The 14,426-nt window shown below is 43.6% G+C and overlaps 1 protein-coding gene across 1 annotated transcript in view; it reads left to right on the top strand.

Annotated features, from left to right (window-relative positions):
* Positions 1–14,426, top strand: part of FARS2 (phenylalanyl-tRNA synthetase 2, mitochondrial) — a 424,448-nt gene that overhangs the window by 77,682 nt on the left and 332,340 nt on the right. Inside the window, exon 3 of the mRNA XM_074987722.1 lies at positions 2,824–3,459. Within this exon, the coding sequence (XP_074843823.1) occupies positions 2,842–3,459 (618 nt within the window). The 5' untranslated portion in view covers positions 2,824–2,841. The remainder of the gene's footprint in view (positions 1–2,823; positions 3,460–14,426) is intronic.

Below are 14,426 nucleotides of genomic sequence, written 5' to 3'. Positions count from 1 at the left end.
ATGGTTTCCCTGGTTTCCATAATTCTTTCCCTGAATCTGGGAGACTGGTATGCCACTGTTGACCTCAGTTTTTTCCAGCACACAGACAATTCCTCAGATTTCTGGTGGAGTGTCAGCATTACCGGTTCACTGTTCTTTCTTCCAGTCTGGCCACCACACCTTGTATTTTTATGAAATTCATGGCGGTGATTCCAACCTTCCTGTGCAGAAACTGGGTGCAAATCTTACTTATCTGGATGACTGGCTCATCAAGGGCAGGTCCTGAGCCGCAAACATCTGATAAGGTCCACATTCTCACACCTAGGTCTTATCCTAAACATGATGAAATCCACAATGACCCCCATGCAAAGAGCTGCGTTCTTTGGGGACCTTCTCGATGCCACACAGACGACAGCTTCCCTGTCTGAGGCACACTTCCAGATCATGGTGAGCATCATCGTCTTCATGAAAGCCTGACCACTACATTATGGAACTGTATGAGACTCCTGGGCCACAGGGCTTCCTGCATCCATGTTCTACATAACACTTGGTGACATCTCCATCCACTGAAAGCCTGACAATATCAGTATTCAAGCCCACCAGCAATTCTGGCTTGGCTAGTCACCCTGCCTCTGGCAACTCTAGAAACCCTCGACTGGTGGCTCCAACTGCAAGTGATGAGTAAAGTGGTGCCCTTTGCCAAGCCCCATCCTGTTATCTCTCTGGTCATAGATAAATCGGACATGGTTTGGGGAACACAAACTGGGACAACCCTTCAGACCCAGGCTTGGTGGTCCCAGTTAGAACTCTCGCTGTACGTCAGCATCAGGGAGTTCAGGGTGGTTCGCCTGGCTGGCCAGGTGTTTCTGACCCAGATGTGAGGTAGGTGAGCATTGGTCCTGACAGATAACATTGCAGCAATGTTCTATATCAATTGAAAGGGTGATACTCACTCCTCTAGTCTATGCCAGGAAGCTTTCCAATTGTGGCTTCTGCTTCTCCATGTGCAATTACAAGCCTCATAGCTGCAAGGTGCACAAAACAAGCTTGCAGATCTTTTCAGCTGCCTGTTCAGCTGTTCAAGGCAGATGTGGCCCTCTCCATGTGCCACAGGTGGGCCCATCCTCAGGTAGACCTGCTTGGGACCCAGCACAATAGAAACTGCAGTTGGTTTCGCTCATTTCAGAACCACAGCCATGGTTCCATAGCAGATAATTTTAATCTCTTGTGAGTGATCCAGCTCTTGTATGCCTTTCCCCCTTTCCCAGTAATCTATAGGGTCCAACTCAAGATATTGCTGGACTGAGTGGCAGTCATACTCATTGCACCAGGATGGCCTAGGCAGCATTGGTTCGCAACGCTACTGTCTCTGTTGGAGGGCAATCCGATGACTCTCCCTTCGCTTCTGGAATGCATAATGCAGAACCACAGCTTGCAACAGTACCCGAACTGTGAGTCACTCCACCTCACAGCGTGGAAACTGGTGAAGTGATTTCAGATGCAATGCTCAGACTTGGAGATTTTAATGGGCGGCCATAAGCCCTCCACTTGGGCTGTCTTCCTTGCAAAACTGAAACATTTGTCGCTTTGATGTTTTCACAGAAAGCTACTTTTTCTGTTTCTGGACTGACTCCTCTACCTGACCCACCAGGGCCTACCTGGCAGTGATCTCAGTGTTCCATCCAGGCTCAGAGGTTCTGTACATGTGGAATGTGTGTAGAGAACCTCATACAGGCTGTGTCTACACTTGCATTGCTCTTTCAAAAGAGGCATGCAAATGAGGGAAATTGAAAATGCAAATGAGGTGAAGATTTACATATCTGGTCCCTCATTTTGCATATTCTTCTTTCGAGAGAAGAAAAGCAATGTAGACACAGCTCTTTCAAAAGTCAAACCCATCTCCCACAGAACCCTTCCTCTCGTAAAACAGGGAAGAAGGGTTCTTTGGAAGATGGGGTTTACTTATGAAAGAGCTGCATCTACACGGCTTTTCTTCTTTTGAAAGAATAATATGCAAATGAGGCACCAGATATGTAAATCTGGACCTCATTTACATTTCAATTTCCCTCATTTGCATGCCTCTTTCGAAAGAGGCATGCAAGTGTAGACGCAGCCATAGTGTTCCGTTATGAATTTAAAGTTTTCATTAAATGCCATTTGACCTTAAATAATTTCATAGTTTTTTTTTTTTGAAGCGTCAGACAGACTTCTTTGATTTCTATTATTTTTTCTGTTTTTCTATTGGAAAATTTCAGATATGTAACTTGCAATGTATATATTCAGTTTACGTGGTATGCTGTGAAATGATCAGGGTTTCATATCTAGACTCCTTATAGCAGACAAAATTTTGTTATGGAACAAGGCAAAGTATTACATTTGCTTCTCTTTGGCTCTGTGGCTATTATTTAATCCTGTAGTGTGTTTAGAGAGTGTAGAACAATAATGTTAGCACATGTAATATTATTATGCACGAATAGCTGTTTGGCAAACGTTAAAATTTACTATGATTTCTCTTAAATAATATGTTGAGTCATTGGTGGGTAAAATGAATATAAATATGTTAAATAAAAGACCTTGTACTGCTTTTATTTTAACTACTGTAAAGTCTCAGAATCTTTAATGAGGACAGAATTAGACCCCAGGTCGTTAATAGAAGAACAGTCTGGGTAGCTGGGGAAGGTAATCCAGCTGGAATTAGGTAATAAGATTTTTTTTAATAAGGTAATAAACTGAAAACTGGGCTATCATCTTGTTTAATAAGTTGCTGTTTGGCTTTTCAATATCATTAGAATATTTGCAGTAGGAATTGCAGACACTGACTTTTGTTGTTGCCTTTCTTCCTAGAGACTCGCAGGTATCGTGATGGCAGCACCTTGGAATTTCACGAAAGTAGTTCACTATTCCAAAACTGTTTGGCTCCAGGCAGTCCTGACTGGAAGAATCACCACAAATTTTGGGCATGCCTGGTCCAGAACTATAACTTCAAGTCTTGATGCCAAAACTCCCACATCAAATACAGTGGAACTGCTTGGTAAAACATACACTCGAGATGACTACAGCAACATCACAGAGAAAATTCTGTCTAAGGTGGGAAAGAACTTGCACAACCAAAGGTGCCACCCTTTGTGGCTGATCAAAGAGCGGATAAAGGATCATTTCTACAAGCAGTATATAGGACGCTTTGGGACCCCTCTCTTTTCTGTTTATGATGATCTATCCCCGGTAGTTACAGTGGAGCAGAACTTTGACAGATTGCTTACTCCACATGATCACCCCAGCAGGAGGAAACGGGACAACTACTATATTAACTGCACTCATATGCTAAGAGCACACACATCAGCTCACCAGTGGGACTTGATGCACTCAGGGCTGGATGCCTTTCTGGTGGTGGGAGATGTCTACCGCCGTGATACAATTGATAGCAGTCACTATCCAGTCTTTCACCAGATGGAAGGAGTGCGGCTCTTCTCCAATCATGAGGTAGGAGCTATTCATAATACTTACAATAATTCTAACAAGCAGGGAGTTTCACAAGCCCCTCCCTTCTCTGGAGCTAGGAAACTGACCAGGGCTGGTGCCCTAGTCGGTTTCCTGGCTCCTTCAAGTTGCGCAGGAAATTTGACTTAAGCAAGGGTTGCAAGAATGCCACCCCCACATAAATCAGAGGTCTACTGTATAATATTTTCCTCCAAGGCTGTTCAGTTTTCCTGTGTACAATATGCCAAAGAGAATCTCAATTTACTGGTAAGGATGTTTGAAAAAACAGCATCAACAAATATTTTAAAGAATATTTCTAAATAGAGGGGCTTCTGTAAAATATGCGGCATCCACATGATAGCTTGAAGTGCCATAAAGATTTTATCAAAACTCTCTTGAAAGACCTGCATAACTCACAACTAGAGTTCAGTTTATTTTTTAAATAAAAATTGTCTTTTAAAACTATTGAAAATACTTTTCTTCAAAACTTCTATTTTGATTGATGGGTTTCAGTTTCAGGCTCTGGGTTTGTTTAAAATTTGGCTTTACCAATTTTGATTAGTCAGCCTAGTCACATGGCAGAATTTTTCAGAACTGAAGCAATTAGATGGAAAATTTTTGTTTTCAAATAAAAATCGTTTTTGAACATTCTGAGTGTTTTAAAATAGAAAAATTCAATACAACGTCCACATAAACTTTTGAAACAGGAAAAAAAACAGTCTGAAATGTGGTAAAATTCAGTCTTTGGACACTGGAAAAAAAATCAACCAGCTTTACTTATGAAGTCTCCCATGCTAAACCTTTGCTGAGAACATATTTTTGCCAAACTGCATTCACTCTCTCAACACATCAGAAATTTAAGGAAGTAATTGTTACATCTAAAATTAAAATGCATTTTCTGTTCTAACTTCCCTGCCACCCTTTCAGTTGCTTCTGACTTTCTCTGAAAATTTCCTTGTGCACTGAAATTTTCTGTGCTTGGTCCTGTCACAAAACTACATTAAGGATAGCTCTGTGCAGCTGATACTGATACAAGCTTGTGATGCTTGAACAATAAGCTTAGCAGGGTGCAGAAGTGCCAGTCATTGAGCCTTGAGCAGACATCTAAGATTCCTGAGTTTATATATTTCACTTGCAAAGCTTATACACATCATTAAATGGCATTGATACTTAATATGTTGATATACATATCACTAATAGTCTTAAAAGTGACAACAAGATGTGAAAGGGTTTGCTTGTTGGGGAATAGTGGTTGGGATTGCTTATCTGGGAAGGTAACATGAATGGATATGAAATGTGTGCTTATAAGGTGGAGGCATACATATCTAAAAAGTATATATATATATTGTGGCAGGGTCAGCCTCATTCCTGGGCCCCAGGTCCTCTGTTCATTCCACTGGTCCCTCCATATTAACATTAACATTGCTGGGGCATGGGGCGGTCCACACTCATTCCAGGTTCTGGCCCAGGGACCCTGAATGGCTGCTACCAGCGAGGGCTGACTCCCTTCATCCTTGCCCCTGCATCTCCTCTTCCTTGGCCACTTCCCCAGACAATTCCCCTCATACCTCCTTCCACTAGTGGTAGCCGTGGCAGCAAGTCCTCTCCTTTGTTTGGCTCCTCCGGCTGACCAGTTCCCCACAGTCTCTGATTGAGCTTCAGGTCCCCTGCAGTGGGGCAGTCCAGCCCCCCAGGTTGCTGGGGCTCCTCTCCTCTTTTGTGGTCTCTGGTGTTCCTCCAAGTCTCTTTCCTTCTCCTCACTCGCCTTCCAAACTCTCTTTAAATACCCTCTCTTTGCCCTGAGTGGGTTCAGTTCGTCCTAATTGATTTAGGGTAGCCTACTCCTCAGCTGCTCCCACTTTGATTGTGAGCTCTGTCTCTGCCCTGTTTTTACTCTAGTCTTTTCCTCTTCTGGTCCCACCCTGCAACAATATGAATTATGGAAGTGTCACTTTGCAGTTCCACAGTCAAGGGTGAATTGAGGTGGGTTGAAATTAACAGTTAAAGAGCTGATTGACCATTTATGGCATGTCTAAAATGGAAAAATAAGTCAATCTAACGTACATTAGCATAGTCACCACCCTAATTACATCACCAACATGCATCTACAGTTTGCTGCTTGTTTCCGTGGGTCATGTCTTCCCTAGGATATGCAGTTATACTGTCAATGTGGGGCAGTGTGGGATGGCTTCTGAAAGCCAAAACAGTTGATGGAAGTAATGCTTGCATATGTACCCTTAAGCTTGGAAGCAAAGTCTATGCTGCAGAGTTGAGTAGATCCAATTTCATCCAGGCAATGATACACAAGCCCAGTAGGCTGTAACAAACCAAGAGCCATTGAGTACCCATGAATGCTCCAAAGAGCTGGGTGTATATACTAATATATATTATGCAATTTTAACTGTGTGTATTTTATATTAAATTATACAACTACAATGGTTATTAATACTTCAAATGTTACAAAAATAACTAATTATTCAAAAGATATAAGTGGGACAAAAGTGGTTTTTTTTTTTCTTTACCTTGTAAGATGCACTTTTTTGACTCGGGGACTACTGACAAACCTTGTTGTCAGCAATCCTCTTTAGATCTGGCTTGTACTCAGTTGAGGCCACTTGATGTAATTCCTTCACCTGTGTCTCTGAATGGATCGATACCTTGATTTCACATGCTTCAACATTGAAATACTGTTGAACTGAAAATCGATAACCATCAGAGTATAGCACGTTTGACGTTGGGATATTTATCCATCAGTACAGTTTTTCAGAACTCAGGGTTGCCCTCTTTTGGAAAAGATTTCAGTCTGTCATCGTCAGTGAGTTCAATTATCTCAGGCTCTGCGGCTACTTCATCTGTGACCAACAGGGCCTTCAAACATCCAGACTCAGCAAGGAAAGGGTGAACAAGGAGTTTAATCTGAGGCCTGTTCAGCTGTAGGTCACAAAACCTAATTTTAACAATAAGTTAAACTTAATGTGTAACTGGTTAATTGAACAGGATTTTACATCCCTAATTCAAAATTATTAGAGGAATATTTTGTTCAACCGTACTCTTTGTTTGCAACCTATTTGTTTCGATTATATGTTTGATGTTTTGCTAATTATTATTTATGGTTTGTGAATAATCACCCAAGTCATGTGGCATTCTGTCTGCTCCCTCATTGGATGAAGGATCCTTTTATAAATAAGAGAGAAATCTGAGATTTCAAGATGGTCACTCAACCAGCTGCACTGTGAAGGTTTGCATGCCTACGCATTCACAGAAATATTAGAAACTCAATTTAGATGCACGTTTTTGTTCTAAAAATAATTTTAAAATATTTCTATGAACATTCACATAAAACTAACTATTTTAGTTGTGCTGACTGTTTAATATGTGCTGTTTTTATTTTAGCAACTTAATTAAAGCCCAAAGCATTGTATGAATTAATACTTATGAAGGGAGGTAATATATGTGGCAGGAACTAAAGCACTATAAGGCTCTGCTAATGCACCTGAATTCTGAATAGAAAATACACTAAGGCTACATCTACACTAGCACAAATCTTTGAAATGGCCATGCAAATGGCTGTTTAGAAGATTACTAATGAGGCGCTGAAATGCATATTCAGTGCTTCATTAGCATGCCACCAGCCATGGCTCTTCGAAATTGCTGCGTTTTGCTTCTGTGAGGCTCGTCCAGACGGGACCTGCCAACTTCGAAATCTCCTATCTGCTGATAGGAATAAGGGTATTTCAAAATTGGCTGAGTCCTTTTGAAAAGGACGCCCATCTGGATGAGCCGTGCGGGAGCGAAACGCAGCAATTTCGAAGAGCCGTGGCTGGCGGCATGCTAATGAGGTGCTGAATATGGATTTCATCACCTCATTAGTAATCTTCAACATGGCCATTTGCATGGCCATTTTGAAGGTATGTGCTCGTGTAGACACGGTCTAAATGTTCTTGTTTTGACTCAAGTTGCAGCAAATTTTTTTTTTTTAAATATAGACAAAATTTGCAGCATGGGCTGCAAAGGAAACACAATTGTCATTTTCTTTTTTGAACTTTATTAGTAGAAATTAACATAGAGGACTAGAGAAATGAAAGATTACATATATGATGATGATGATATCATCCATAAAGTGTCATCAGGCATTATTTAGTGTGGCATGTTTTGTATTAATACAGTGGACCACGGGAGTGAGTATAGCTATTATGTACTGAAGATCTTGTTAAGACAGCAACAGGAAAAAGTAAGAAATCCAAACTGAAAGTCAATTTCTTTTGTAACAGATAGAGGATGATGGATTTGGGAGTCTGTTCCAGACGCTGTGCAGCCAGCTATCACAGTGTTTCTTAACTTTTTTTTTCTTATTAAGTACTCCTGTAGAAGAAAATACCCCCAGACTTCTATCACATACCCCTAAAGGTACATTGGGCTAATAAATAAATAAATAAATTGCAATAAAAACTGATACAGAGGGATGAGGTGCAGGGGGATGTTAGTTGTCTTGCCTGAGATAATTACGAGCATCAAAGGAAGGGAAGCAGTCCTTGTAATGGGTGAGGTAATTGATGTCTCTGTTTCTACCACATATTAATGTGTCCAATTTGAATATGAATTCCAACTCACAAATTTCACCCTCTTATCTGCTTTTGAATTCTTTTACCTCCAGGACACAGATTCTCAGGGCTTTAACAGAATGGCCCACTCCACTGAAGTGTTCACTGACTGGCTTATGTGCATTGAGTTTCTTGATGTCTGCTGTATGTCCATTTATTCTTTGGTGAAGGTTTTTCCCAGTCTGTCCAATGTACATAATGGCAGGGCATTGTTGGCACATAAGTGCATATATAATGTTGCCAGAAGTGCCCAAGAATGTGCCTTTGATCTTATAACTAACGTGGTGAGGCCCAGTGATGGTATCCCCAGAATAAATATGTGGACAATGTTGGCAGTGGGGTTTGTTGCAAGGACAAGTTCCAGAATTAGTATTACTGTGGTGAAGCCTGTGATTGCTGGTGAAAATCTTTCTTAGGTTAGTAGGTTGCCTTTCAGAAAGGAAAGGCCTGTCACCTAGGGCCCTCTGGATGTAGCATCCTGATCCAGAATAGGTTGTAGGTTTTTAGTGGTGCTTTGCAGGGATTTGAGGTGGGGGCTATAGATGATGACAAGTGGTGTTCTGTTGTTGATCTTCTGGGGCCTAACTTGAAGTAGCTGGTTTCTGGGTATTTGTCTGGAGCTGTCAATTTTTTTTTTTTTTTTACTTCTTAGATACAGTTGCATCTGCTCTGATCCTACTGACAGAGACCGAAAACTACAAGACACATTAACATGTGGTATGAAAAGAGACATCAATTACCTCACTCATTGCAAGGACTGCTTCCCTTCCTTTGATGCTCATAATTATCTTAGCCAGGACAATTAACATTCCCTACACCTCATCCACCTGTGTCAGTTTTTATTGCAATTTTTTATTTTTGTTGGTCCTCTGTACTTATAAATGCCAGTCTGTGCTTGCAGTGAGATTGATCTGATGAAGTGGGCCTGTCCCACGAAAGCTCATCACCAAATAAATCATTTTGTTAGTCTTTAAAGTGCTACATTTCTGCTGTTTTGTTTTGTTGGAGTACAGACTAACATGGCTACCCCTCTGTCTCCTAAGGTACAGATGCCTCTGGTTGAGACACATCGTCCTGAGGTAATCTGAGACAAGCACCATTCAATCTTTCCAGATTACTGTACCCTTTCTAGGAGCGAGGTTTGTTTTGCACACCACCACGTTGCACCTCACTTACAAAGTTCTAACAAAAACATGCAAAAATTTCACAGAAGACTGCCACTGAAAACCTGCTGACTTTCTACTGTCTTATCAAACACGTGAATTGGAATAGAAATATCATACTTGTATTTCAGCCTAAGGCATATGAAGCAGAAGAAACAAGTCCCTGCTTGAATGCACTTTTAGATCGTAATTACTTCACTAATGTTTTTGTGTAGCCTGTTGTAAAACTAGGCAAATAGCCTGATGATTTGATGCGACCTCTGGAAGATCTTGGTGCACCCCCAAGGGTACATATACCCCTGGTTGACAAACACTGAGCTACCGGGTAGAAGAAAGGAACTGTTTATTGTGTTATAGGATTTCCTTGAAAGGCATCTCCCAGAGAAGGGGAAAATAAAAGTAAAAGTACAGTTTATCGTGGTATTATTATTATTATTATTATTATTATGAAAAAAAGGCCCTCAATGTCTTATCAGCACTGCAGTTGTGCAGGTGTACCACTGTCACTGTGCCACTGTACAGTAAACCCCGGCTTTATGCAATTTTGACATTCATGTTAATTTTATTAATGCAAATGTCAAAATTCCAGGCTCCAGTCACCCGCTTCCCCAGCTGGGGGAAGCCAGGGGGACACTGCTGCTGGGAAGAGGTGGGAGAAGGCAGGGGCGGAAAGTCCCTCAGCCCTGGGGAGCCAGGAGCCAAGCACAGCAGTGTCTGGTCAGTTTCCTGGCTCCTGCAAGCAACTGGGAAATTGACCAGGCACTCCCACACCTGGCTTTTGGCTCCCCCTGGCTGAGTGGGAGCCTGGAAAGTGACCAGGTGCTGTTGAGAGTTTTACTGTAGTGAAGATGCTGCTTTCAGAGGCAGTAGCTATGCTGGGAAGAGACACTCTTTTTTTATGAGAAGTTCAAGTAATATAACATAACTCGATCGCATAGACCAAGGCTCAGAGAAGATGTCTTTAATCTGAATGAAATCACCTACTGTTTCTTTTATCTTTTATATACAAATATATAAAAGCTCATGATTTTTCCCTCTGTACTGTGATTTGCAAATTCTTTGGATTAACAATATTAACATAACTGCAGTAAGGCTAGGACTTAACATTTTTTCTTCTGAGCCTCAAAGACTTATTCATACTTTCTGCATAAAAATGAAAGAGGGATGTACTCTGTAACGTACAGGGATCAATGTGTGCAATTCCTCACATATTGGAATGTTTGCTTAAAACCATCCTAGATTTCAGGTAATTTAACTGCCAGAAGGAGCCAGTACAAACTCAGTCTCACAAAACATTTCAATTGGCAACATGTTCTAATTAAACTTTTTTGTCTTAGAAAATTTAGAATATTTTTTCTTGATTATAACAAGCTGTGTATAATTTTGTTGTGGAACATGCATGCAAATGGAGGAATTGTTCCTAGAGTTCAGTATTCTAGCTCCATCAGTGGTCAGTGTCTTTTTCACCAGAGGATGTAAAAATCCCATAAAGCACACTGATGTTAGTATCTGAAGGCCATAGGTAAGAATATTTGAGGGGGAAACCAGATAGGGAAAACAGAGATACATCTTTAGTCTCCACTGAAATGTATTGAAGCAGATGGTGAATATGTTGCTATGGAGAATTTTAAAACTTGCTAAAAATAGGGATTAGCTCTCTAAAACCGTTAGCATTTATGTATTGCTCCTAATTGTGCATTTCTATATAATTGTGGGAGAATTACTTCCTGACCACAGTTGATGGTTTGTATACCCTGACATTAATCATTCAAAACTGTTATTCTTCTTCGAGTGGTCCCCGTGGGTGCTCCACAGTAGGTGTCGGGCTCGCCCCGGCGCCGCAGCTCAGAAAATCTTCAGCAGTCTCCATCGGGTCGCGCATGCGCCGATGTGCGTCGGTTCTTCGTGCGCTTACGGTCACGTGCGCGATCCGGTCCCCGCCAGTTTCTTCTCAACCGCTAACGGCTGCAGACAGAATCCTCTCCGGCTCCAACGCACGAGACAGATAAATCTTATTTTTTCTCGTGTTAATAGTTTTTAACAGTTCGTAGTTAGCAGTTCTATAGTTATTATAGTTAGTTACTCTGTTAAAAGTTGTTAAAAGCTAAAGACTATCTTAAAACTGCAGCGGCCGCCTTTGGGCAGGCCCGCTGCTTTTGTTTGTCGACCTTCAAAGGCCAACGGTTATTAACATCACCTAACAGACTGTTAAGTGTGCTATTAGCACCTAAGGACTCAGAGTTAAGTTTTAACAATGCCATCCCCTGGCTTTAAGAAGTGTGAATCTTGCCGGGAGGCCATGCCTGCTTCAGATGGCCATAACAGATGCATACGGTGCCTCGGGGAGACGCACGTTCCCCAGAAGTGCTCCCATAGTTCCAAGTTGACTAATAGAGCTACAAAAGATAGAGAAATGAGGCTGAAGATGCTGCTAGTTGACAAAGCACTTCAGCCTGCCTCATCGGAGGCAACGCATGCGGAGGGCTCTTCAGGATCGCACAAGAGGAAGGTTGCCTCTTTGACCTCCTCTGCACAGAAGAAAAGAAGAGCCTCGCCTACTCGATCCCTGCCACTTACTGTTGGGAGCGGGACGAGTGTAACAAAGGGCCCGCGCACGCTGGCTTCCTTCACTGGTAAAGCCGCGGTGCATGCAACCACTCAAGGCCCTGCAGCTACCGGGGAGACGGCACCGAGAGCCATGCGGGCACTAGTCAGTCCGGCACCGGCTGCTGCGGCACCGATCGAGACTTCCCCAGAGGCACTGGAGACGACGGCACCGAAGATGATGGCACCGAAGACATCGGCACCGAGGACGACGGCACCGGCGACAATGGCACCAGCAACAACGGCACTGGAAGCAGTGGAAATCAACATGATACCTGCTCCGGTACCAAGTTCACCGATAAGATCACCTGAGAGGGTAAAGGCTAAAACGAAGACCAGGCACTGCAGCCCCTCTCCTGAGGTAATTGCGCTGCCTCTGTCACCACGATCACCACCGGAGATTCGACGGGCAGCAACACCTTCAGCCTGCGACAGACATCCTTCTCCTTTTCTTCGGAGTCCATCCCAGGGGTCTGCACGCTTTTCTCCATCATCTAGCAGAGATCCCTATGAGTCTTCTGAAAGAGGCTCTCCTCGTACGTCGGTATCATCGTGGAGGTCTCGACATTCCAGGCACCACCCTTACATCCTTGGCTCATGGTCCAGGTCTCCATCGCCGGGCCCCTGTCCCTGTTGCTACGACCGCCATCATTATGCGGGGCGTCAGCATAGGAGGTCGACGTCTCACTATGGATCCCCGTCGACCACCCCTCAACGCCACAGTGTTCTGCTTCCACCTGGGGGAACACCACGAGTTCCCCAATCAGAGGCTGGGTCTAAAGGCATTGAACCCCACCTCGAAATTCCACGAAAGCAATCACATCAATACGGCCAGGATCCAGAGGAATTGGAGGAGAGATACCATAGTGATGCCTCCTCATCCTCGCCAGACGAGGCCGTGGTCCCTGGAGACATTTCTCCCCCAGATGACCTGAAACAGTTCCAGGAGCTGTTCAAACGAGTAGCTCAATCCCAAGATATTCAAGTGGCGGAGGTGCAGGAGAAATACCACAGACTCCTTAAAAACCTCAGGCCTCCATCTTCTTCTAAAATTGCTATTCCTCTGGACGATGCAATCATGGAGGCAGCCACTAATATATGGCAGACTCCAGCATCCGCTCCTCCTACCAATAAAAGAGTGGACAAAAAGTTTTTCATCCCTGCGAAAGGTATGGAATTTCTATTTAGTCATCCACAGCCAAACTCGCTAGTGGTTGAATCGTCCCAACACAGGTACAAATCGTCCCAGTACAAATCTGGGGGACTGGACAAGGACATAAAGAAGCTGGATCTTCTGGGTAGAAAAGCCTACTCCTCCTCTACTCTGTTGCTCCGCATGGCCAACTATGCCGCTCATTTGTCAAATCACAATTTCGACAACTATTCCAAACTTACTGCTCTCATGGACTTCCTTCCAAAGGATAAAAGGCCAATTCTTAAGGCAATTGTGCAAGAGGGCTATGCTGCTTCTTGAGCGGGCGTGCAGATTGCACTGGATGTGGCGGACACAGCGGCCCGCGCCGTGGCCACTGCAGTGGTAATGCGGAGAGAGTCATGGCTTCACACATCCGGCATTCCAAAGGAGTTACAGGTCAAAATTGCAGACCTCCCCTTCGACAAAATAAAATTGTTTGCTGAATCGACCGACTCAGTCCTACACTTGAGCAAAGATTCCAGAGCGACACTTCGGACTTTGGGGATATATACCCCACCGTTCAGAAGGAAGAAATTTTATCCTCAGCAATGCCGTTATGGTTACCAACAACAACGTACCCAATTTCAACGGGGGTATGATCAGGGACGTCATCAACAAACACATTGTAAGGGCCCTAGGCGCCGGCCTCAGCAGGGCAGCGCCTCCGCAGGGCAAAGTGCAAGACAGCAAGTTTGATGGGTATGTCGAGGGCTGCGAAGCCAAGACCGTACCTCAGTGCCAATCTCAGTACATGTTCCATCACCGACTCAAGCCATTTTACCCACAATGGAAAAGCATCATGTCGGACAAGTGGGTATTGGAGATTGTAAACACGGGATACACGATCCCCTTCCAGTCTTTACCTCCACCAAATCCTCCCACCGCACCCCTTCTCAGGGACCCCTCTCACCTACCGGAATTAAGGCGGGAGGTGGACCACCTCCTATTCATAGGGGCGGTGGAGAAAGTACCAGAACAATTTCAAGGCAAAGGGTTCTACTCCAGGTATTTCCTGACGGAAAAGAAGACAGGAGGGTGGAGACCCATTTTGGATCTACGCGCACTGAACCAGTACCTACGCAAACAGTGCTTCAAAATGAGTACGATGGCTTCAATAATCACGGCACTAGACCATGGCGATTCGTTTGCAGCCCTCGACTTACAGGATGCGTATTTTCATATCGCAATTCATCCAGCCCACAGGCGTTTCCTCCGGTTCCTTGTGGGCACAGATCATTTCCAGTACAGAGTCCTCCCATTTGTACTCTCTTCAGTACCCAGAGTCTTCACCAAGACCTTAGCGGTGGTGTCAGCATACCCACACAGACAGGGAGTTTTCATTTTCCTGTACCTGGACGATTGCCTGCTAAAGGGAACTTCCCGGGCGGAGGTATTATGGATGATACA

This window comes from Carettochelys insculpta, chromosome 2 (genome assembly GCF_033958435.1).
Source record: "Carettochelys insculpta isolate YL-2023 chromosome 2, ASM3395843v1, whole genome shotgun sequence".
In the NCBI taxonomy this organism is placed as follows: domain Eukaryota; kingdom Metazoa; phylum Chordata; order Testudines; family Carettochelyidae; genus Carettochelys; species Carettochelys insculpta.
The sequence above is the reverse complement of the archived record's forward strand: the minus strand, read 5'-3'. Positions and strand labels throughout refer to the sequence as shown.